The sequence below is a fragment of the Zonotrichia albicollis genome, chromosome Z (genome assembly GCF_047830755.1).
Source record: "Zonotrichia albicollis isolate bZonAlb1 chromosome Z, bZonAlb1.hap1, whole genome shotgun sequence".
NCBI lineage: Eukaryota > Metazoa > Chordata > Aves > Passeriformes > Passerellidae > Zonotrichia > Zonotrichia albicollis.
Window position 1 is genome coordinate 62,404,390 of NC_133860.1, and position 26,315 is coordinate 62,430,704.

At 43.5% G+C, this 26,315-nt stretch overlaps 1 protein-coding gene across 12 annotated transcripts in view; it reads left to right on the top strand.

Annotated features, from left to right (window-relative positions):
- NRG1 (neuregulin 1) overlaps nucleotides 1-26,315 on the top strand; it is a 458,486-nt gene that overhangs the window by 255,920 nt on the left and 176,251 nt on the right. Inside the window, exon 1 of one of the 12 annotated variants that reach the window (XM_074533385.1) lies at nucleotides 23,430-23,686. The exons of the other annotated variants lie outside the window; for them this stretch is intronic. Within the exon in view, the coding sequence (XP_074389486.1) occupies nucleotides 23,467-23,686 (220 nt within the window). The 5' untranslated portion in view covers nucleotides 23,430-23,466. Of the gene's footprint in view, nucleotides 1-23,429; nucleotides 23,687-26,315 lie in introns of those variants that run through there. 12 annotated transcript variants of the gene reach the window in all.

Consider the following 26,315-nt stretch of genomic DNA (forward strand, 5'->3'; position numbering starts at 1 on the left):
TCTGTTCTTCTAAGGTTTCATTTGTTAAAATAACAGTGTCTATCCACCAGCAACTGCGATCTTAAAAGGAAATCCTTAGAGGGAGAAGGAAATGTGCCTTTCTGGATTGTATGGCTATGACTTCCAACCACAACCACATGAGCCAGGACATCAGTATTAAAAGGACTCCTCAATGGTCTCTGAAGCAGTTCTTTCTGGTGGAGCTAATGTTGGGGCAGGGTCTCAGAAAAGCTACCAGATGTTTCATAATAACATAAAGCTACATAAACAAAATGGGTACTTCTCCATTTTGGGTTTTTTTTCCAGACTTCACCTCTAAGTTGGAGAAGACTTTTTTATGTACTCACTGCTTGTCATGCCCTTGGCAGGATTTGGGGGGGGGGGTTGTGTCTATGTCTTTTAAAATATCCACTTAGCTCAAATGTATTATTTGCGGTTTTGCTCCATCAAAATGGAGGCCACCAAGGCCTAAACACACAAACTTCACTGTGAGACTGCCTTTAGGCAGAGACAATCAGGCAGTAACCTAGGTCTTCTGACATGCAGTTGTAGAAGGTGGCCCTGCTGAGATAATCTGTTTTCTTTATGGAAAAGGTAGACATATCTGCTTGAGCAGCATAAAGCACCTGAAAAGGTGATCTTCTTCTCTTACATGCAAAGACCTGCACCACCTTGCAGGTGGCACTGGAAGCTGAGAAGGGGTGTGAGGGACATGGGACACAGCTCCTTCCCCTCTCCATCTTCACTCCTAGAGAGAGATCTCTGCAGAAAGAACCAGCAGGCTTTGGTTCCACCCTGATTTCCCTCTGCCTCACCCTGCTCCCTGCCTGCGCATGCACCAGCAATCCAGGAAGGAGCAAAACATCCAGTTGTGATAAACAGAGAGAAGGTCCTACAAACCATTCAGTCAGATAATGAGATGAATGGTGTTGAGGAGGAAAGAGACAAAGACACATATGGCATTATACAGAATTGCCTGAAACCTCCTCAGGCAAAAATATTTTAATACTGAATTGCAATTTTAAAATAAGTTAAATTCCTAGAATGTTTAACAAAAAAACCCTCAAAAACCACAATTTTAACTTATATTATTTTTATCCTAACATAACTTTCAAAAGTCCAAGCAAAGCAGTAGAAAATAAGTTGTTACATGTATATATTGAAATTAGATATTTGGCTTTGTGTTCATTAAATAGTTTGACTGCTTACTTATTTTAAATTTTTGGTGAAAATAGTTAGGTGTGCTATCACTGAACACTTGGAGTCTTCTAAATTATTTTTATTCCCAAAATTATTTACAGCAGTTGAATCCAGAAATGTCTGTTATCAGACACTGTCAGATTTTCCAGTATATTGAGAGGCACCATTGCAGACGAGCAGTTCTGTTCATCAAGGGTCTAAGGAAAGACAGGAGTTCACAGGAAAAGTCTATAAGCTGTTGTCATGTACGATAGGCTGAATGATATTTACAAGATTGGTGTGACTGAAATAAGCAGAAAATCCACAGTTTTCTTGGTGAGCACTGACATAACAGCTGAGTGAACATGCATTTGTTCTTGTTTCACCCAACAGTTCGACCCACTGCAGCTGAGAAACACCAAATTCACAATTACGAGTATGCAGTCCCCACTCTTGCATTTTTGCTCAGTATCTGGTAGGGACAGGGCAGAGAACATACCTCTGTCATTGAAAATTCTCTGGACAGATTAAGCTCTGCACTTGTTACCTAAGTGAGAACCTGACCACAGGAAAGGGAAAGCTTATTTCAATGTCATCATTCAGCTGTGCAGATCCATCACATGCTAGACATGGGTGGATGCCCACGTTGCGCTTTTTGTGCTGCAAAGGGAAATAAATAAGTGATGCTGCCTGTGAAAAGCCACCAGAGGTGTCACTGTGACCGACACGGGCTTCTGATTTCCATGAGCTTTCAATTAATGAAAAAGCTGTACTTGTTATTTTAACTCAGTTCTTCAAGTCCTATCTTGGCCATCTGTTGTATGAACAAATACAGCAATCATTCAGATCAAGGGAAAATCTGACTGCTAGAGCTGCTTGCTCTTCCAACAGGTCTTATTCAGATAACAAAACTGGTCTGATTTAAAGGCATTGCTGTGACCTTTATGAATAAGTAATTTGCACTTAGGAACACAAAGTGTTCCTCATTACACGAAGAGCCTAGACAACAGGAGAACAAGTCCCATGGTTTAGCAGGGCAATCCAAGAAAAAGTTTTCAAATCAGTCTAGAAAGCAATTTCTTAGCCTATTTAGCTGACATGGTTTGTATGGAGAAGTCAAATCCTCTATCAGAGTAGCTCATATATATAAAAATACAGTGAACTTCTGTAGGCCTATTTTTTTCTCTAGCTCATCAGTTTTTTCCTACTGTTATCAATTGTTTCAACTAAGAGACAGTAACCCCTCCTTCAATCATTGACCCATTTCTACTCCTAAATTATCACAGTAACAACACAGTCCTACCTGTTTGTCCATCTGGTATTTTCTGTAGTATTTTCTGAAATTATCTACAGCCTCTTTTTGTGACATGAACTAGCATTAATATTATTATTTTATCAGTTTACATTTAAAAGTTGTATTGAAAGAACAGTAAGATTAAAAATTCAAAAACTACAAATTATTTCTAGGACCATAACCTGTCTGTTCAACTTCCTAGACAGCACCTTCATGGTAGAGTAAGAAATTACTCTTTTTTCCATTGTGACTTTTGCGTTCACTACAACTCTTGACTTTTAGGCCTTTTTGGTTGGATCCAATATTCATCTTTAGAGAAACACATCTCAGGAATTCTGATCCTTTCCTTAAGAAGAATACCACAGCTTAATATTAATGCAAAAGTACGAGGATCTCTTCAGAAATCTGATCCTGATTTCTGGTGAGAGGAAATTAAACCTCACTTATAAGAGCGTTTGAGTATCAAAAATTGGCTTAGCTTGTGGATACTGCTTAAAGCATGAGGAAAATTTTCCATGACTTGAAGTAAACAAAATATCAATTCTCCAGATAAAGGGTTAAGCAGTACTGAATTGAGGACCATTTAATTGAAAGTAAGGAACACTGTAAAAGGCAGCTGAATGGATTATGTTCTCTACACCATGCCCAAAAATTTAAAAAATGAATGTGGCACACCCTTGCTTTTAATTCCTATCCTACTTCTTTCTTAAAACATTAATCTAAGTTTTAGTGCAGATTTTAGTCAGTCACATTTCAAGCAATGTGTTGCTTTCCTCAGGGCTCAAAGGCTTCTGAGGCAATGGAGACATTGTTATATCCTAGGGCACAGAAGGGATGATTTCACTGGTTATAAACTCATTAAATTTTAAGGTGTTAAACATACTTCTGCCATTGACTACCTGCAGAAGTAAGACTCCAAAATGGCACCTTGAGTACACTTCTAGGTGCCATCATTCACTTACATCACTGGAATGTCAGCTATGCCTGTCAATAATCACACAAAATGGACAGGGCTTGACATGAATTAATGTGCTCAGCTTTCGACAGGTAATTTGGAAGTGATCAGTTTGGTTTAAGCAGAGACTTTTCAAAACACCACCAAAGACATATAAAAAGAGGAAGCTGAGTTTTTTCACTTTTATGGCAGGGAGGCTGCATCAGTTTTGCCTTTGACCCGCTGCAATTTCTCCTGCTCATGGTAGGGATGTCTCAGCTAGCATTCAGGGATGGCTCTGCTGGGGCCATGGGAATGGGAAGCCTGCCCCTTTTATCCGCTCCCTGTCTGCCAAAACAAAGAGGGGGGTGCCCCCACTATGAGTGACTGATTCCTACTGGACTTCAAGCACAGAATGAAAGGTACAGAAAAAGAGCCTGATCACTAGGGCATGCACAGCTACCTAAGAGGCTATTCTCTTAATGTGAGTGTTTATGTACCTTCAAAGTAAGTCTAAACAGTGATTTTCCACCCTGAACAAGTATCAGCTGGATGGCACAAGAAAGTAAAGGAAAGGAAAGATCCCTCTCTGTAAACTAAAAATAAAGGCTTTAAAGTTGCATCTAACTAGGCACTCATAAAGAGAAGTGATCATCAAATGTTTCATCTTTGTTATGAAAATTACTATCTTTATGATTTTCACACCTCTCTTCTGTTTCCCAAGCTCAAACAAATAAAAAACCCACTTTGCCAGTTCTCTGCATGTTAAATCAAGGTGGATTCTACATGAAGAGAGCCTGGGCCAGTGCTTGAGAGTTCCAGCACCCTTCGAGAAGCTGTTTCTTTTAATGATTTTGCTGGGGCTGAGTTTAGCTTTGCTGAATTTTTTGGCTATGAGAGACAGCCAGATATACTCTTTTGCACCATCAGGGAGAAAACCCAGGTATGAAAAGTGCAATTGACAGATCTGGACCAGAACTTTAGCAGCAGCATTAGCAGTTTTTTTCCAAAGAGTTTGCAGTTTGAAATCCTTGGTCATCCCTCCTATGATTAAAAAAAATTCAGAAAGAAGGTTTAAAAAGAAGGGTGGTAGAAGGGAAGGAAGGTGTGTGACTTATACCAGACTCAAGCCTTGGTATCTGCAAAGAGAGAAGATCAGTGCCCAGACACAAGGCACCAGTTGAAGTAAGTCTATGCAAGAAGAGTCTCGATCATAAAAAAGTAGCCAAAATGTTTGTTTTTCTCTTCCAAATGCACATCTGTCCAGCAAAAATATTGTTCTTCCTAGCTACGCCTCAGGTAAATATTTTGCAGGATTCATTTAGTCTGACACTTTCTGTTCAGGTTCTTTCAAGTGGTGCTACTAAGCACTCTAAAGGCTTCCTCATCAGAGCTGGCAGACAGCAGCAGGATCCTGTGCTGTTGAAAGGACATATTTCAAGAGGAACTGAAAAATTAGTGAGGTCTTTTGTAAATCCCCTCAGCTGGCCCAGGGCCCTGTGTAAAATTCATCTTCCATAATACCAAGGAAGACTTTGGTTCTAGACTCTAGATTCAGAAGCCTTCCTCACCTGGCACTCGGAACCCAAGATTTTCTTGCCTCCCTCCTTTTCAATTTTATCATCCAGCTGGTCCAAGCAGGAGGATACTCATGGGATGCACACACACTGCAAATGATGAAGGTGATAGGAAAAGCTGCTCACAATGCAGGGAAGATGTTCTTGGCTCTTCAAAACACGGTTTGGAAAACTGTCTGGCTCGGGAGTCTTTTGAAAAGTGGTGTGATCCCAGTTAATTCCTGTGCCTGCTGAGATGTTGCTGCAAGGCACAAACTGGCCCCAGCACGTGTCCTGCAGTGCGCTGTACAGGAAGGGTGTGAGCTTGTTTGAGGTGAAAGGAGTTCCACAAGGAAATGCTGGCACTTCCAAGAAATCACTCGGGACATGAGTTGCCTGTGGAGTGAATGCCAAACCTTTCTGACCCAGCTAAAGAGAAGAGACTCTCTCCTCTTTGGCAGTGGGGGCTGAGTCACCCTGCTGAAATTTGAAATACCTTTGTATGATTTACAAGCATCTATGATGCTTGAACTGTGACCATATACTGCTGTCACTATCCACTAGGAAGATATGTAGCAGAACTGCAAAACAGAAATAATCTGGACATATAATACACTACAAAGATAAAGACAGTAAATTTGAACATAATATCTTACAAGTTTCTTCACAAATCATTTCATAGAAGTCGTAATCCATACAATTCAAAAGAACAGTATTAGTGACACGCAGTCTTAGTCTGAGAGCTTTGTTGTTCAGGGAACAAGGGACACCCCTTCTCCCTCATTTCCAGTTCTCCAATAAAAATAGAGGTAGCTTTCCCACTCAGTAACTATTTTGCACATAGGCAGGTGATGTACACAGGGCATGTACCTCATGAACATAATTTTTTATGCCTTTTGAAGCAGTCTATTATATTAAAAAAGTGGAATGTTCTCACTGGTACTAATAGAACAGCTCAAAAACCAGCCATGTATTGCAATTTTTTTTACTTTCCTGCTTTTTTTCTTTTGATTTTTGTTTTTCTTTGCAATGTCTTCTTTGTTCTTCTCTCTGGCCTATGTTTTTTTTTTTTCCTTGAAACACTATGTCAGTCCTGCATTACTCTGACTTTTCAGAAGCTTGTGGCTGTTCTAAGGCATCATGTTTAAATCATGCCTAAAGCAGACATACACAAATTTAAGCATGATCATGATTAAGCATTTGTGGCCTGCCTGGAGTAACTCTTTTCCTGATGAGTAGTGCTATAGTAAGTAGCCCCACTAACATAAATGAGATTACTCAATCACTCTGTGTTGCAGTTAAGAGGTTGGACACAGGTGGAACACCAAAATGTGTACGGAAATTCTTCTCTGCTGAGTGTACACCATGAGCAGCCAGTGCAAGTGTTCACAGGTCCCTCTGTGGAAGCACATCCTGCCTTGCTTCATGCTTTGCTGAGAATGAGAAAATATGTCTCCCACTACCTTGCAGTGCCTACCAGCTAATATCTTCATTTTAAAATGGGAGTTTGGAAAGGGAAGCAGGAGAAAGAGCAGCATAAAGCTGCATAGAGAAATGGAGTGCCTAAGAAATCATGCTCAGGACCCTGATTTTCTGGGTGGCAGTGATGTGTTACAGCTGGGAGCTTCATTCTGGGAGGAATTTAGCTTGAAGACTTAAAGCCTGTTCATCATTAAAACCATGCTCATAGAGGGCAGGCTCCAGCTCCTCCTCTAAGCACAGCTGCTGCTGCCAGCCAGGACATTTACTCTTTTCTGCTCCAGCTAGAGAACATGGATTTAATGCTTCATCACTGTATTGTCTGTGTCCTCACTTTGTTTTGGAAAAAGAGGCAAAGCAAAACAGGTGCCTGGTGATGCTTTGTTTTGAATATGGATAGCAAGCAGAGTGACATTGATAAGGTCTAAAGCATGCACAAGTATTTTTTAGGCCCATAGAGAGCACCAAAGCTAGTTTAACACTGACCTTGCTGGTAGGACTTCTGCTATTTCTATTTAAGACAAATTTGGCATTACACTGCAGCTGTGGCAAGGGCAGCAATAATCTAGCCCATAAGTCTTGGTCATTCCAATACAGAGTAGGATGCATGTTTGGAGTTAGCAAATCCCAGGCAAGGGCCATTCCTCTTTAAAGAGCGTGTTTAGTGCTGAAGTAGGAAAGGGAAGCTGTGCAGCCATGCCAGCACCCCCTGTCAGTCAGAAGGCCGCTCTGTGGTGTGCTGTTTGGGACCCCACAGCACAGCCGCTGACACGGCCGTGCCTGCACCCCACTGCCCATCCAGCAGCACCCTCCACAGGGAAAGGAGGGTCCTGTCAGCTCAGCAAGAGGAAGAGGCAGCACCAGGCTCACCTTCCACCTCCTCCTCCTCCTGTGCCGAGTGCCGGTGCGAGACGCCTGGCTAGAAGCTCTGCCAGCGCGACTGAGTCTGAGCGGACTCTGAGCACTCTTCCGCAGCACAAGCACAGCCTTGTGCCCCAGCCAAGCCACTTCCCGGCCCATCTACCTGCCTCTACAGCCACGGGCACCCTGCAGCTTCCCTGACCACCCACCCACGCTCCGGCGAGTGAGAGGGGATGGTGAGGGATGGACATTCGAGGTCTGTGAGGGGAGACTTTGAAATGGTGCAGCTCAGCACAGCCTCTTTGGTTCCAGTGACACTGCAATGACTTGAAACAGCTGAAAACCTGCCCTCTGCTTTTGCCAGAGTTAATATGTTTTCTTATTCTTTCTTAATATGGAGTGTTCTAATGGTAATTATTGTTAAGGAGGAAGTTGAAGTTAAAATCTGTTTTCGCATGAGTATAAATGCCAAGGCCTGAATACATATATTTCAAAAGCTAAGAGAAATGACACACCAAAATTATGGCATTTCATTAGCATTTCATTATCTTTGGGCCCAGAGGGCTCAGTGGAAACAGAGTCTAAGAATTTTACCCAGGCTTTACAAGGACTTTTTAAATTGGGTCTTAGAAACCTCCAAGGATTAGAGAAAGCTTAACCATCCTGGGAATCCTTTTGCCCTGCATGGTTATCCATGTGGGAAAGAAGCGTGTCTTTATATCCAGCCTGAACCTCTCTAGCTTAAGATTATGCTCATTATGCCTCGGTTTATGCCCATTGTCACTCCCCTTTCCACCAGCCACTGCCAGAATGTGCCCCAAATCCATCTCTTCTCCAGAGCAAACCAGTCCCTCCTCCAGTCCCACCCAGCCAGAGGCCTCCTGGAACCCCTCTGTTTTGTCACCTCTCTGGGGCCCAAACAGAATTCAACGCCTGGACAAAGTCTGAGGGGCCCTAAGCTAAGGGGACCATCGCTTTCTCCTATACAATCCATCTGCCCTGTAGGACTTACAAACTGAAAAATAAGAAAAAAATAGTCAAGCTGAATCACAGCAAAACAATGATATGGAGAACATGGCTTGCCTCAACTTTTTTGAGATCAGAAGACCATGTACCTCGGGATACCTCATGTATCCAACAGAAGAGCATAAGGACATAGGAGGCACACATTTTTGGGAATGATTTCCCAGCTTCCAAGAACTTGACTCTCATGGATGAGACAGCAACATAGATGCAACAGCACCAGAATCAATTTTTGTCCTTAAGTTTATCAGATTGGTTTTGAACTCCATGCAAATCTTAACCCTTTACAGTGTGCTGTGATTAGGAGTTCCACAGTGTATTTAACTAAATGATGCATGAAAACGTACTCCTTTTCATACTTCAAACAGGGCTTGTGTTTGTGCCACTTTCTGTTTTATTGATTTCCTTACTTCAATAATTCCCTAATAATTGTCTTTCTATAACAATTATATTGCGTGCAAGGGACTCCACCACATCTACCAGACTGCATGCCTTCAGCCACCTGTCTTGTTCTCTGTACTTTACCCAGAGCAGATGCAGGAGCAAGAACTGCACGTGGCTTGAGGTTTTTTAATGTGGCTGTAAACCATGCTTGGCAGAGACATGTTTTCTGTTTTCTTCTCCTTCTCTTTCCCAGAATTTCTTACCATAGAGTTTGCTGTTTGGGTGGAGCATCAGCTGTGCTGTATACAGAGGTATCTGTTTAAAGCTCAAATGCATTGAAACCCATGTACCAGTAAAAACCATGAAATCCATGCACTGGTGAAGAGTTGCAGGAAGAAACAGGAAGAGTTTTTAATCTGAAATCTTCCAATCCCTTTACCTCCACTCCAGTGTCCTGCCTTCTAAGCTCAGCTGTCTTCTAAGAATACTCCTTTGGGGCGTATCAGTTCTGCTCTCATGTCCTTTCAGTTGTGCCTAACACATTTCAAATTTTGCACCTCTTTGTCAACAATGCAGTAATAGGTCAATAAGGACTACGCCTCATTCTTTTCCTGTTGAGTGGAGAATTTTATGGCATCTTTGTATTCCTTTTTTTCTGCAACTCTACTGATCACTTTAGGCTTCACATTTAAGCCAAACACCCAAAACTCAGCTTCTGGAGTAACTTACCTCAGCATGTCCATTCCCAAGAAAACTGAGAGGCATTGAAGAACTGTGGAGAGAGAGAGCAGATGAAGAACAGAAAGAGGGAATGAAGTATCCCCTCTGTGCACAGAGTCATCTATAACCTTCATTATGGTGGTGACCAACCTCCATGGACACTGTTGGCTCCAGTAAAATGGCTCCAGCAGGAGCTGTGAGTCCACATATTGGCATTCCTGTTATGCTGGGAGTCACCTGCTGCCACCCAGGGCAGAATCTGGCCCTCTGGGTGCTACTGGTGGGGTCAAATCAGAGCTGTCTTGAATCCTTGTCCATGGGTAGGGAACAAAACCAGTACTCACTGTTTTACCTGTCCCAGAGAGCAGCAACATTTCTGAAAGCTGACATATAGTTAGTCCAGCAAAGTATAAAGGCCCCGCTCTGGTTATATTTTTCTCCCTATCAACAACTTTTTCTGTGGCTGGTGCAACAGTCTGTCACTGTTCTCTCTGTGAACAACAGATATGACCTTTTACCATAAAATCGATGTTGCCAGCCATCTTCAAAAAGGTTCTGGCCTGTGGTGCATTGTGTGTGAGGCCATGTGTGAGGTAGCCTGTCTTCACAGGCTGACAAAAAGGCCAGAGCAGGTCTCATGTGTCCTGCACCCTATCTCAGAGTGGGACCACCTGATTTCACCAGCAACACAGCCTGGAAAAAAAAGACAACATCATGGGTCCTGAGTAAAGACATCAGATAAAACAGCTCTGTAGATTGACAAAACAACATTTTGAACATCTGGCATCTTTATGGTTTGGCCATAGTTATCATGTGCTTTCCTGAAAAAAAATGGACCCATTGTATCATGTCTGAGTTTTCACATCTGTTCCATAGGAGTCATTAAAAGAATGCCCTCAGAGCAGAGACTTAGTTCAGTTAAATCCAGGGAAAGGTGCTGCTGACAATCTTCAAGAACAGTTACTATTTCACAGAATCATAGAATGCTAAAGAGCTTGAATGGACCTTAAAGATCATCTAGTCCCAGCCCTTGGTGCCACAGGCAGGGACAACTCTCACTAGACCAGATTGTTCAAGGCCTTATCCAGCCTGGCTTTGAACAGTGCCAGGGTCAGGGCACCTACAGCCCCCTCGACAACCTGTTCCAGTGTCTCACTAACCCCACAGGAAAGAATTTCTTCCCAGTATCCAACCTATATTTCTCTCCTCTTCAATTTGTACCCATTACTCCTTGTCCTTTCAGTACAGTTGCTGATGAAGAATCCCTCTCCAGCCTCCCTGTAGAGCCTTTCAGATACTGGAAGGCTGCTATGAGGTCCCCACACAGCCTTCTCTTTTCCAGGATGAACAGACACAACTTTCTCAGCCTGTCTTCGTAGGGAAGGGGCTGTAGTCCTCTTATATATCCTCTTATAAATTTTCTGGTCAGTCAGTGGACTCACTGCAACCGTTCCATATCCTATGCAGGGGTCTCAGAGCTGGCTGCAGAGTTCCAGGTAGGGTCTCCCCAGAGCAGAGGGGCAGAATCCCCTCCCTGGCCCTGCTGCCCACGCTGCTCTGGATGCAGATCAGGACACCACTGGCATTCTGGGCTGGGAGTGTCCATGGCTGGGTCATGATGAATTTTCATCCACCATCACCCCCAAGTCCGTCTCCTCAGGGCTACTCTCAATCACTTCTCCAGCCTGTAGGAGTCTCTGGGACTGTCGTGGCCCAGGTGCAGGACTTTGTCCCTTGCACCTCACTTTCACAGAGCCACAGCATCACAGACTGGGCCAGATTGGAAAGGAGCCCAGTCTCCTGGTCCAATCTCCCTGCTAAAGCAGAGTCTCCCTGGAGCACAGGGCACAGGATCGCACCCAGATCTTAAATATCTCCAGCGAGAGAGACTTCACCACCTCTCTGAGCAGTTTGTTCCAATTCATGTTTACCCACCCACTAAAGAGGTCCTTTCTCATGTTCAGGTGGAACTTCCTGTGCATCAGTCTCTGTCTGTTGCCCCTTGTCCTGTTGCTGGGCACCATTGAGAAGATCATACACCGACACCTTTCCTTCAGATTAGACATTTCTGAGTTCCCTTCTCAGTGTCTTCTCAAGACTGAACAGGCCCAGCTCCCTTAGTCTTTCCTCACAAGCGAGGTACTCCTCTCAGCCCATCATCTCCATTGCTTCCCTTGGACCCACTCCAGGAGCTCCACGTGTCTCTTGTCCTGAGGAGCCCAGAACTGCACACAGCACTCCAGATGTGCCTCACCAGGGCACAGCAGAGGGACAGGATCACCTCCCTCAACCTGCTGGCAATGCTCTCCCTAACGCACCCCAGGATCCCATTGGCCTTCTTGGCCCCCAGGACACACTGCTAGCTCATGGGCAGCTTGTTGTCCACCAGGACCCCCAGGTGTTTCTGCACAGGGCTACTATTTCTTGGAGGTGAACATTGTCATTTCCTTACCGATTACCAGAAGGCATCTATGGATGTTAGAGTAAACAGTAGCTAATTGACCATGTAAAACCACAGATGACTGAAGAAGCTGACTCACATCCCACCTTTTTGTTTAAACTTGCTGTAAATTCTTCACATTTTTGATTAGTAAGAACAAAGACAAACTGCTTTAAATGTAACCACAACCTGTAAACACTACATGCAATGTCTAAAGCATGGGTTGGATTTTCGTTTGAGTGAATGGGTGCAGCTCTGACTGAGGCTGAGATGTCGAATCAGCAGTTTCCAAGCCATGAGCATTTCCTGCCTGAAAAAGAAAAGAACCCGAGGGTTTCTGCAGAATGAAGAAGAGCAAAACAGCTGTCTTAAGGCCAAAGGTGTGTCCTGATGAGTTGGAAGAAATGGACATGCAAGGGGGAATTTTGCTGGAAGACTGTTTAGGTTTCTAAAGAACACAGGAGAAGTGAGGAAAAAGGCTTTTTATTGTGGACTCCAGTCCAAAATGCAGATAATTAAAGGTTTTTAAATTATCCTTCTGAACACATGAATGAAAGACAATAAACACAAGGGAATGAGAACGCTCTCCCCCTCTTGAGCAAATTTTGCATTTATACAGAGCTACACTGGAATCACAGCAGTTTAAACACTATTTCCCAAACATTTCAGACACCAAAAGCTGCTGAATGTTGATATTTCTGTCTTTTTTCATCCTGCTCACTGCATCCACCCCATCCAGATCCTCAGGCAACTTGGGCTGCAGAGTGTGGGGTCAGCCTGGATGCTAGGGCACTCTTCTGCTCTAAGGGAAGTCACAGCACAGTTTCTTTCTCTTCATCACATTGCAGCCTGCCAAAGCCATTAGCTTACCTGAGAAACTCAAGTAAGTTCAGAAAAGTGACTTTTCAAAACTAGGCCTGCCTTCTCCAGTTGTTCACAGGGAACAGCATTTGCATTTGCTGATCCTTAACTATTTTGATTTTATTACAGCAACTCTTGCTAGTAAATTATTTCCTCCAAACTAGTGCAGCTTATCCTCTCTTTCTCAGCACTTTACTCAGGATAGTTCTCTCATTACTTGCTCATTTTTGCCAGAACACTGGGATCTGTATCAATGTGACTTATTTTCTTGAGGTGTCCCTGACCATCAGACACTTCATCAGTTTCTTTAATATCTTTTGCATCCTGTTGCTGTAGACAAGTCATGCACCTGCTGGACCATCTGCCATTGCAGACTGCAATTCAACCCACGCACACAAGAGATTTCTTTATCCATTACTTTGCACTTTGTTAAATGGTAACTGTCTGTACAGTGAGGCTCTAGTAAGGTTTTTCAGAAGGTGTTTGAAAAACACAGGCTAAACCTGATTGTTTTCTGCTGTTAACGTTAGAGGACTCCAGTTCTGGCTCCAGAGGCTGAAAGCAGTGCATGGGGAGGCCTGCAAGGCAGAGGGGCATGCTGAGTGCTGCTCATCCTGCAGCCAGGGAAAGGGAGCAGTGTGGCCCCAGACAGCCTAGATTTCCAGAACTCTTGCACAGAGTGCAGAAGTGCTGTTATTCTTTTCCAGACTATTTTCTTTTTTATTCCCTGCCTTTGTCTCATGCTCTGGGTTTTGTTCATGTTTCTGGAATGGCATAAAAAGCCATGATGTAATCACCTGATATTTGCATGAATTTTTGGGTTGCTGTTTATTTTTTCTCTCCTTCCCTCTTGTCCCTCAAAAGTCAGCCTACTGAGAAGTTGTTTTGGAGGTTTCTTAGGCAATTCAGATACTTAGCTTTCCATCAAGCCCCCAAACAACTGAACTCAGAATATTTTCTTTTCCAATTTCCTTGCAGTATGGGCTGAGAGTAGAATGCCTCCAGTTTGTTTTGTTGCTTACCATGATCCTGCAACACTGAGAACTGTACAGCTGAGTTTAGTACTTGCAAATCAATTGTCTTTAATTTCTTTATGCTGTATAAGAAGAGAGCTTCTTACCTGAGAGAAGAAAATTGCAGGTATTGTTTTGGTAATTCTTAATGTACTGTATTGGAAGTGTGCATTCCCCAGTGGTAATTTTCTTGGATGATTTACTTGCATAGTCTCTCAAGGTACTTTGGAGTTGGTCGTTCTGGTCAGTGCCCTTGGGCAACTGACCCCTTGTGAAGAAACTTGATCAAAATATCTTCTCTTAGTTTTCTTTGTTCAATATGTTGCTATCACTAGTTTTCTCCTACAATCACTCAGTGGGAACACATCAGTTACTGGAACAACCCAGAATATTTGAAAGCAATAGCTTTCACTGACAGATTCTTATCAAATGGTCAATTGTTGCTATACAGTCTCTTCCTCTGGAAATACCATACAACTAAAGTGGCAAACTGAATGAATGCTAATAAGAAGCTGACCACCATTTACCTGCAGAATGAAACCTAACAGAAGACAGAATATTTAATAGCCCTTGACAGAGACTAGAGGTCAGTATGAAGTGGAAACAGTGGCTGTTGTCTGCCCTCTGATTAGGTTCAGACCTTTGTTTTTGTTATAAATGTTACGTTCCCACCTCCAGATATAAATTATAAGAACTTGGTTACTAGTCCCATAGCTGAGGTGGTGACTCTAGATTACCAAATTCTCTTTGGCAGTTGGGGGGAATAGTTTAGGAGCAAACTACAGGATTAAATGGTTTTGCATAATGAGCCCACATAGAGCAACACACAGCAATCAAATTAACAAATACCACTTTCTTACGCTCCCCTATTACCAACATATTTGCAGTCTTTCTGTGGGTTAATCATGAACAGGCAAAGGTCTGAGCTTGTGGAATAGCATATTCATTGTCAATTGTAACTCATGAGTAAACTTGCAGGAGGAATTGTCATTAAAATACTTTCTTTCTCTGCTCAGTGAGGTGCTCCCACAACTTTCAGTGCTTTACTAGCAAGCTGTATAGAACCAGCACATTTAGGGTAATAGGAGTCCTGTCTTGGCTCAGTTTTGAATGTTTTATGAGTCAATTAAAACCACTTGAAAGATATTAGTGACAGAGGCACCACACATTTTATTCCCTGACAACTGTGTTCTGCATTGTTTTCATAGGGGTAGGATTAATGAAGGTTTTTAAAAACTTTGCCCCAAAAGGAAGTACCCAGATTCCAGTTATTTGTGGTTTTAAGCACTGAAACTTGGCGGTACAGCATGCAGGAATTTTTCAATGATCCAAAAGAATCCTAAATATACATGTAGTTAGGTCTTCAAGCACGCTGAAGTATTGTGTTTACTGGGATCTGTGTGGTCCCATAGCACCTTCTGAGTTGTATTTCTGTGTGTGTGTGTGTGTGTGTGTGTGACCTGAGAATCTGGAAAGAGTTCTGTCTAAAGAATACTTCACAAAAGTTTTATCCACAGAGGAAATCACACCAGTCTGATTACATCAGAACACTAACACTGCTGAGGCTCTCCCACCTGACTCCATATTCAGACTTCCTTCGGAAAGGGAGGAAATAGCCAGCAAACAGAAAACTATTTGTTATCTATATATTTTAAACTAGGGATCAACTAGAAGTAGCCACGATGTATTAGGGACAAATTTTCAGGCATGAAAATCACTGTTTCCATGGACTTTAAAGGAGCCATATTAATTTTCAATCCTCAGACGTCTGATGTCTGGATTTTTCTTCAACTTTCACATTAGATTCACCACCTTCCTTACCACATCTTTTGCCAAACAAAAGATATTTTGTCTGATATTTTATGCTGAATTCAAATTTCCCACCACCATTATTCAACCCATATTACCTTAATTTTTGATTTTGCAAAGCCATTAAAAACAAACAAACAAACAAAAAACTCAAAGAAAACCAAAACCAAACAACAACCAACCAACAACAACAACAACAAAAAACCAAACAAAAAACAATTATGAAAGACCCAAACCATCAATATGTAGCATTTAATATGTAGCTTTAACTCCACCTTGGCAAACTTTTATTAGGTGTACAGCTTTGTAATTTCTGGTGCCACAAAATTAGGAACTATGAGACAGTGACAGTGAGGGTCCACTCACCACAAATGTGACAGAAGGCTAAGGCAACAGCCTTTACATCATGTCTCTGCATTTGTGGAAGACCAAGAAAGTAATTAGTCTGGGAAGAAGTAAAAAGTTCCTATGAACTCTAAACCAGCAGATCACAGATCACTAAAGTCACCACTTGCTTTCAAAAGTATTATGAAGTCTCACAGAGACCTGAAATCTAAGACACTTATTTAATTGACTGCAGAGTTAAAGAATACTGAACTGGTCATATAAGGTCAAACTAAAGTCCCATCCAGCTTAATATCCATTTTCTAATACTGGCCAGGAGCAGGCTCCTAAAGGAGATTACAAGAACTAGGCATGTAGAGAGCAATTTTCTGGATTTGTGCCCCCACCTCCCATATTTCCGCCAAGTGCTCTGTTCTTAGGATAACTACTGAGTCCCTAGATGTCTTTGGGGTCCATTTCTCCCTCCGCCCACTGCTCTCCCCCTCATCTTCCCTGCCTGCTATGTTTGACAGGGTTCAAGACAGACAAATACACAGTTTTGCACTGGCCTGTCTGCAGGTAAACCCCACCTCCACCCTACCCACCAGTGCACTGTGTTAAACACAATTTCAAAACATTATTTTTTGAGGCTTGAAATAACTGGATTTCCCTGGGCTTTAATTTACCACTTGACTAGTTTCCTATTTAACCTTTCACTTCAATCCTTATTTCACAGCATGAAATGATACCCCTGCACATCATATTTCTCTTTTTAAGGCAAGCCTACCAAAATTATCTTTTGCTTGGATGTGATGGGAAATGAATGCAACTTTCTGAAACAACTCAGTGAAAACAACATATTGCTCATAGAAAATTCTCAGTAAAGGTTGCAGCTGAGAAACTTTGATAGGAGGAACGGCGTATCAGACACACTTTACCCAAAGTTCTACTTATTTAGAAAGGAAAAGCCATGAAAACTTTCTGAACGAACAATTTCTCCCAAATCCCATTTCTAAAAGGTACCTAAGTGTGTTTCTGGCTTTAAGCAAAGAAGTTGTTATAGAAATACTCTTGTGCCTGATATAATGCCTGATAAACCATTGATTTTACCAGGGATGCTGCAATTAATCACATGACTTTTTGAAGCCTGAGCTTCAAAGAGTCAAGATTTGCTTGCTATCGATATAAATTTCTTACATAGATAAAACACAGCAGGGAATCTTACCACAGTTTCAGGCTTTGATTAGACACATCTTCATTTTCTTGCTGGATGAAAAATCTTAAAACAAAACTGCAGTGACTGTACATCCTCCCTAATACTCTATTTATTCATTTTTGCTTGGGATTTAAGTAAGAAGAGTTATGGGGAAAACAAAGCCCACTCAGAGAGCCCTCTCCCCATACGAAATATATTTTTGTTTACAGCTGGTCATCTAACTGATTTTCATGAGCCAAAATGTTGAAACTCCAGTTGAATCAGGGCAGTTCTGCAGTAGCTGTGAGCACGTGTGTGTGAGTAGGTATGTACATAGGGGAAGTCTCATCCTTCATTTTGTATATTAATGACCGAATGGATCCAAACAATTCCTGCATTTAACTGCAAGACTTTTAGCTGAGCTCTCAGTGAAATCCATACAAGAAATGTATATCTGCATGTGTGGTCTATAGTGCTAGATTTGTTGGTATGTTTAAACAAGAGAATATCCTTAGTCAGTCTAGTCTAAGTTGTCCAATCCTGTACTGGGACAAAAAAAAAGCATGGCACTGGTCTGAGAGCTTATGTGAAAGAAAGAGTGGTTTCAATTCCAGTTCCTGCTCTCCGAAGTATTTTACCAGTCCAAAATTTCTGGCAAAGCTTTCTAAGGGCCTGACGGTCTCCTGAGAGATGAGAGATGTGCACTCGCATCTCTTCAGGCACATGAAATAATTGAAGGTTTCTAATCCTTGGGGAGAGGGCATTTGCCACTACTGAGCTGTAAGCACATGTAAGAGGAAAGCAGTCCCTTGTTATCCTTTACAAATAGTATCTTCTCTTTCTCTGGTGTTTTTGTTTCATTTTGGGGCTGTGAAGGCACCTCATTGCCACAGGGAGCTGAAAGCCTCCAAACCTTCAGTGAAAAATCCTGTTTTATTGTTAACACTTTGTTAGTTTCTTGCTTAGCAGCCATGGCAGTTGTGATTCCCACCCTCAGACACTGAACACTCCTCAGGTGATGAATGTGAAGCCTGTGTGCCTGACTCAAGAGACTGTGTTGATGACCAGACTATGACGAGCTTAGAGCTCCAAAGCTGAGAGCTTTTTGCTTGGTCTAAATACTCTTTAAGTCCTGTTCCCCTTCTGTAAGGAAAGAAGCCAGCAGCTTTGCCACACTCCCACAGGGTTACTTTGAAGATGATCGTGGAGATTGCATACCACTGAGATAATCTCATAGAGATTCCTGTAAACACCTTGGATGATGGTGTGGGCACAACAAGCTCCAGAGTGCGTGTTGTATTGCACTGACTGATTCCAAAAGGAAGTTGTTTTCTTCACAGAGCCTGTGGAGGAAAGGTAGCACAAAGTGGAGCCTTGGAGACCCCTCAGCCAACTGATTTCAACAGGGACACTGGGATAAAAACACGATTCAGTAAATTGCACCCTGCCAGGAGCAGAAATTTTGTTCCTGCAATGTGGCAGGGACGCATGCTGGTGCCTGTGCTCTCTCAGCCAGCTTACTGCAGGACAGGCCAGATTGTGGTTGCAGCAGAGGGGGCTTGCAGGAAATCAGAAAAGCCAGAACTCCCCTGAACTCATGGTGTTAAGACAACACAAAGCATACCTGTGTGACATGATGGCCCAGAGACAGAGCAGCATTTCCAGCCCCACTGGGCTGAGCACACTCCCAAACCGCTGACCATGAGAGAGCAGGCTGGGAAGGGGCTGGGACCAACATTCATTCTGAGATTTGGGGGCTGATTGTGTCGGGGTACAAATTCACCACGGATTTATGCACAGTGTGCCAGTCTAACTTGGAAGACCTTTTGGTCCCTCACATGTGCACCAGGACAATGGGGATTATCAAGCTTGGCCACTAAACTCTTGCCCACAGAGAAGGAAATCAGTCTGGATCCAAAACAGCTATGCCTTTAATGTGAATTTGTTAAACCACATTAAAGCTCTGTTTCAGCATTTTTAATCAAAGGTGCTTTTAATGTGATTGGTCTTCTTTACCTTACCAAGTGAATTGATCTGAACCTAATTTCATTTTTTTAAAGTCTTGAATTAGAATACCCACGCACAAATTGAATGAAGCTTTAATATACATTTAAAAAATTAATTTGGATTTACTTCCATGAGAGCAAAATGTCTGGACTAAACATGAGTCAGTGGAGTCACATCAGTGAAGTGAGAGAGCTGTCAATCTTCAGAGCAGTCCTCACTGCCAGAGCTGGAATAGTTTGGATTCAAACAGGGAAAGCCAAATTATTCCTATTAATAGATTTTCACCTTCCATGCCTTTTTGCTTAGGTATTTTCAGAGGCCATATCCTGGGTTATAACTAATGATGTATTTCAGGAGTGTTGTAGTCTGTAGAGACATTCAGCCCACACCAAACAGCATCAATGTCTCACACATTAATGGGGCTACCACTGCATATGTGTGTGTGTGTATGCATATATTTATCATGGGAACTGAATGACATAAAACGTTCTGAAATATTAGATGTTAAAGTACTCATTTCTTTTGCTGTGAAAGTCTCCTGAAGTTTCACAAATTGAGTCGGTAAAAATTGTTGGCAAATTGGAGGCAGGTCTTGTTTTATAGTAAGATATATACAGATACATGTACAAACAACTCCAAAATGTGCCATTTCCTGAAAAGAGACGTTAATGAGACGTCATCACCTGTCACAGTTGCTGCTGTTGCCAAAGATGTTGCCTTGACCTTTAAACCACTGTTAGGACACTTTTGTGTAATCAAGATTTGCATCTTCAAAATGTCAGTAGAACAAAAGGTACTGTTGTCCTGACTCAGCTGAGTTGATGTGAAAGGCCTGGTGCTTAGTTGCTGACAAAATTTCAAGTCAAACTTAAGATAAGAATGTGTTTCATTCACAGTTATGTTTACAATACATCATTCCCGTTTCAGTCTGTTTAGGATGACAGTTCTTACTGTTTTCTTGCCACCAGTGGAGGGCAACAGGCAGTTTTGAAGTTCATGCAAATAGTTTTCTACTCGTCGTCTTGGGTTTTAAGGAGCACAATATGAAGTAAAAGAAAATGCCAGTCCTCAGTTGAGAGAAGAATAAGAACAGGATTAAACCATGAACTTAATTATCAATTTAGGAACTGATTTTTTTGAATGAGTACATTTTCTGTGCAGAAAAAAAAATGGTCTTAAATCATTTTTTTCTCTCTTGGTAACGCATTGGAATTCCAAAGTATTTGTAATTAGGTCTCTTTTACAGTCAGCGTCTTTGTAAAAATGCACTTAGAAACAAAAGAAAATCAGATTGTTAAAATTATATTCAACTGTTTGTTACTCTGGAGCATGCTTTGTTTATTTTTGTTTACTCATCTGTCTCGTCTAGCTTGCATTACAGTTTGCAGAGAGGTATGTATGAGTGAAATATTAGACTTAGCAGCATTCTGCATTCACTTCACAAGCAAATAAGCAAGTTCACATAGTGCAGAGGTCCAGAAGAGCCAGACTAACAACAATGAGATGAGCCTAGGAATAGGCAGAGCTTAATTTTTGTACTGAAGAAGTTGACATGGAAATAGAAAAAAGATGTAAAACTCCATACACAGTCTCTACCTGTGTATTGGTGACAGGCAGCACTCCTTTTTACCTGTCCTATTATGAACTGATGCTCATGAATGTTTGACTGCTGTTCTGAAAGTAACGGTGCAATTTTTGTGAGATTGTGCAACACGTCTGAGCTACGGTTCCCATTCCACTGAAATTATGTAAATGGTCCCATCTCTCTAGTTCAAGAAGTCCAAAGTGGCCCTTGGCTGTAGGAAAAGTATTTCAAGATTTGGAAATACTAGAGTAGATTGGACTGAGCTGTACTAGCTCAGAAGGTTGATGTACACTGGGCATTTTCTGACTGATCTCTAAGCCAGCTGTTTTGTAGAGTTCTGCCACTGAGGGGGTAGAATGGCTGCATTAACGTGGTGTCAGATCAGCTGCTACCCACTCTGCTCAAGCATCTCACAGATGGCAACAGCAGAGAAAGAGAGGCAGACTCACCTGCGTAAGCAACACCACCTTCTTTGGCATTGGTGTATACAGAAGTAAATCACACCCTTTCGCAGTGGATCTATGACACATTGTATAAAATGAATTACGATCTTTCTTCTCGGAATAATAGGCTTATTTCTGGAACAGAAATTCTGGTATGTTTTTCTGAGAAATTTCCCACTTCTGAAAGACAAGGTGCAGGAATTCGTCTGGAGTTTCATTTTTAGCCTGTCAGTTTGAATGCATTCTTGGGCTGCTGGGGTCTTTCCACAGCATCTCACTGTCAAAACCAGCATCTTTTGTGGGGGTGCACCCTGTGTCTTGCTCATGGTGTCCCAGTGCTGATAACTCCCTGGAATGACGATTTAATACTGATGAACACAGCCTGAAGATAATGCTTGAGTATTTAGATTTTTCAGAGTACAGAAAACCAGGTTATTTCGAGATTATTTAAAAGTACACTTCGTTAGCCAACAGAGTCTCTTACATTTCGCTGCAGGCTCCCTCCTTGCTAAGTAGTGACCCCTTAAGGAAAAACCGAGCTACTGCCGCCAGTGTTATCTCCCCATCTTCAGCTGTTCTTCCGTGCGGCTTGCTTTTCCTCCCCGCCCGGCCTGGAGCTTATCGCCCCAACTTCATTTCAGCACACTTGAGGAGGGATGTCGTAACGCTCTCTGTCAAGAAACCCAAAATGTGGCACAAATGCATCTGTAACTTTTCGTGTCAAGAATCATATGCATGTCTTCTCCCCTTACTCCCCGTCCCATCTTGATTTGATTTTTCACTAAAGTTGTATCACCAGGCCACTTAGGAGGTATAATTTTTTTGCCTTGATGTTTTGCAGTCAATGTTGTTTGCTGCTCTTCTTTTACCATCAGATAAGGACTTAGACCAACAGTGGGCTTTTTTTCTGTTTGTTTCAAAGTACAAATGCTGAAAAACCAAAATGCTGGCTACCCACTGCTTCTTCAAAACCTTCTCGCACCAGGAGAGTATGTTGAAAAAACTGGGTTCAAAAATTTCAGCCAAGATGAGGAACTCAGTATATATAGGGTTTCAGTGTTTTGTCTTTTTTAGGCCTGATTTGGGAAGATCTTTTTAATGTCTTCAGTCCAAGAATACCGAAGAAGAATTTTAAAGCACCTTTTGTGCATGATGGTCATTGTTTGATGTCCAAGGCACATGCACAACTCTCGTTGCACATTCAAGAGGAGGAATCACCAGAGGCTGTGAAGCAGCAAACCTAGATTTAAATTATGACTCAGTCTGCTTTTCCACATTGCATGACTTTTCCAGGAAAGACCCTCCATTGTGAGACTTCAAGTACTTTGTATTGATCTTTTCTATAACTTCTGAGAATTCTGTTTTCCACCCAATAATGTGCAAGTGCAAGTCCTACAGGTAACTTTTATCTCCACCATCAGGGACTATCGCTCAGGTTAGCTGAACAATTATATACAGATTCCTGAAGTTTTCCAGCTGATGGTGGAGTTCAGTTTGGTGCCTTTACACTGTTATCAGCTGCTTCACAGTAGTCTTGGGTATGGCTGTATTGGGTGCAGTTTCGTCTGTGGACTGCAGCAAGGCTTTACCTGACCAACTGGTGGCTGTGAGAACTGGTGGTTCTGGAACCAGCCCCGTGAGAAGGTACCAAAGTAGAAAGGGAGGCACACTGAGAACAATGAGACCTCCCCGGGACAGGACCTCCTTGCAAATCACCAGGTGCGGGAGCGCACGCTAGTTTCGCAGACCCTCCATCCCCTGAGCATCCCCGCCGTCGGGGCGGAGGCGGCACTGCCGGTAAACTCGCAGGTTAAGCGGAAGCCTCAGTTTAAGCAGGTGCCTGAGCGGCAGCATGTCAGTACCCTGATGCACACCGCACCCGCCTCGCGCTCTCTGCGACCCCGCGCCGGGGTCACCCTGACCGGGGGCGCGGCCCCGGCCTCGGCCCCTCTGCGCGCCCCGGGCAGCGCCGGCCGGCGGGGCGGCTCCGGCGGCGACACCGCCCCTGCTGCCCTGCCCGGCCCCTGCCCGCCCCGCCCCGCCGGGGCCGCGGTGCCTGCGCCCTCCCCGGGGCTGGGGCCGGGCCGGGCCGCCCCGCACCCTGGGGGCCGTGCAGGCTCCTCCCGAGAGCGAGCGAGAGGTGCCCGGGGCGGGCGTTAGCGAGGCGTGTGCCGAGGGGTGTGTTTGTGGGCTGGAGTTTAGTAGTAGTAGTAGTGAAGAAAGGAAAGCGGGGGGAGAAAAAAAAAAAAGGGGGTGGAGAAGGAGGGAGGGGGGTGAAGGAAAAAAAAAGGCCCGAAGAGGAGTTTCCGAAAACTTCCAAGGAACTCGCGGCTGCAAGTCCCAGCGGCAGGCAAGAGCGATGCTGGAGCCTCGGGCGCTCCGGGAGCCGACAGCGGCGGCGGCGGCGGCAGAGGGGGTGACCGCGGGGATGGCGGCGGCAGCGGGGAGCGCGGTGCCGGTCGGAGCCGGGATGGCCGAGAAGAAAAAAGCCGGCAACGGCAGGAAGGGTAGGAAAGGCAAGGGGCCCGGCAAGAAGCCCGCTCCGCCGGAGGAGGGCGAGGCGCCCGGCTCCACCGCAGGTAAGCCCGTCGGCAGGTGCGGGGGCTGCCTCGCGCCGACCTTCCGCGCCCTTTCCGCGGATCCGCAGGCAGCGGCAGCTGAACAATTGTTCAGCTAACCCGAGCCTGCCCGGCTCGGCGGAACCTCCGCGCCCCGCCGCGGCTGCTCGCAGAGCTCCCGGAGCGGCGGAGGCGGCGGCGTTGCCGGGAGCCCCTCGGCTGTCCGACCACGGTTCGGTCTGCTGCCCTGTTTCCCTCCCGCTGGCCCCGAACTCCAGAGAGGCTCTCGGTCAGCTGTTGCTTTCTTCATATTTTTGCCCCCCTCCCTCCATTTTTTGGAGGGCGTGAGGCTATCTCTCCTGTTACAAAACACGTTTTCTGTCCCTTCCTTTCCTCAGAAATCACTTAGCGTAGTTGAACAGATGGCCAACTTTCCTATGGGGTATTTTGTCTAAACTTGCATCTATTTACTCAGGGATGATCAGAGAGGACATTTCGCTCACTTAGCAGCACGTGTTGTTCCTCTCGTGCCTTCTCAGTATTAAGCACAAGAATTCATGCCAGTGATACCCTTGTCCTCCTCAGTAGGTGTCCAGAAGCAGGACCCAAAAGAGGGGTCTCAGCTGAGAGTGCTGCCCCACCCGCCGCACTTACTTGTCTCTGTCAGCCAAAGCCCCAGTCAAGATGAAGACTCCTAGTGCAGAGTACAAGCACATATGAGTGCATGATGCTTTTCATAGAGACCTTGTGTTATGCCACCTAGTTTATCAGAAAGCCTGGCACTATCAATAGATACTTCTAGCTTTTTGCAACAGCAATGTATAGCTGTGTTTGAATTCTTTGGGGTTTTGTGAGAAATTGTTTTGAAAGAAGCATGGGAAAAGCAGTCAATTGCCTGTGGTTTGATTTTGGGTTTTTTGTTTGGTTGTGTATTTTTTCTCCCTTTGTGCTGTTTTCCTGTCCCAACAGACAAATTAACATAAAGCCCAGTAGGGTAAAACTTTCTAAATATACCTACATTAATTTTGCTCAGTGTATCATGGCCAACATAGTGCTGCTCTTGACTTCAGTCATCAGCCATCAGGAAGGATATGTGTGATTCAACAGCAGCAGATATCCCTTTAGGCTACTAATTTTTACAAACTAGCGCTGCCCACTGCATCCTCTTCTCTAGGTTGTTTGGAGATGCAGCTCGCCCAGCTTCTGCTCAGCAGTGGCTGTAAACAAGTTTCAGGTGCAGCACAGGAGGTTTCCCTTGTTATGCAAAGATAGAGACAAACACTTATTTTGGCCTTCTTTTTATCTTTTACAGATTTTATAATGCTGTTACACTGTGTAAGCATCTCCTGCTAAAACTAACCACCTCTGGCATTAAAACATTAACACCTCTGGCAGACTTATCTGTGACAGCTGGGCTGTTTGAAGTGTTTGCAAGGCTTTTTGTTTGTTTTTGTTGCTGACAGAAAACAGGAAGACAGTGACAAGTTGGACAATTTGTGATAGGAGAGATCTGTCAAGGAGACACAAGTTTTCTCACTGTGCACCTCAGAGTTTTATAGCATCCCATCCCATTCGTGTAGGAGATATTTCTTTGTCCTGTTGTGCAGTTTTCCTTTTGCAGTGGAGCGGGGTGCTGAGGGAGTAATGAAAGGAGCTGTGAACCAGAGGGCATTTTTTTTGAGTAATCCAACCAAGTCAGCTTCTAAACTAGGCAGAGATTTTTGGGAAGATGGTGTTCTTTCTCTGTAGAAGGGAGCTAGAAGAGCAGAAAAATCCATGTAGGTAAATAGCACCTTAAATTTAGGTATTTAAGTGTGGTTAATTCTCAGTCTGATTATGTCTGCCGTGGTGAGTATTTTACCTGCAAATCTGAAGGGTAGCAAATGTAGATTGAGATTAATCAGAGCAGGTCTCAGATCATGCCAGCTACTAAGGCTTTGCTAAAACTCCAGAAGGCCAAGTCTTTACTAAGCCAAAATATGTCAGTGTTTGAACCAGAAATGAACCACTTTTCTGGCAAGTGCTTGCCTCAGGTCTCCAAAGCACCAGTATGTTTTTATAGGTACGAAGGAGTACCGCCTTCATCCATACCTGACATTACTAGTCAAAAGTTTCCTGTGTGGGCAAGAACTGAACATTCTTCTATCTTATGTAATAAAAATCCCATTCCTTCCAAGATGAGTGTATGTGGCAGGATAGTTCACATGTGTAGCTAATCCATGTAGTCTCTCTAATGGGAAAATTAAATACAGCATAACGCATGATTGTAAATTTTACTCTGAATCAGTTAATGTCACACTGGCCATGTCATACAGATTTTATCTAATCTGTTACTTAAGGGTATTACCTGGTTGGAGGGGCATTTAGAACTAGAAATGATACTTAGAAGAGAAAGAGCAGAAAGAGTGGTTAATGCAAAAAGTAACAAGAGAGCAATTTTGCATTTCAAGCCATGGGCTTTTATTCCCTCTGTTCAAGCATATTAGAGCTTGAATTAATTACTAGTCTACTCATATTGATTAACAGTATTGACTGGGCACTCTATGAAGGCCTTCTCACTTTGACAGGACTGCAGTTTTCCTTTTTGCTAATATAGGTTTGCAACCGTACCTGTTGTCATTTGGCGTGTTTAGGATGAGCAGAGAGGTTA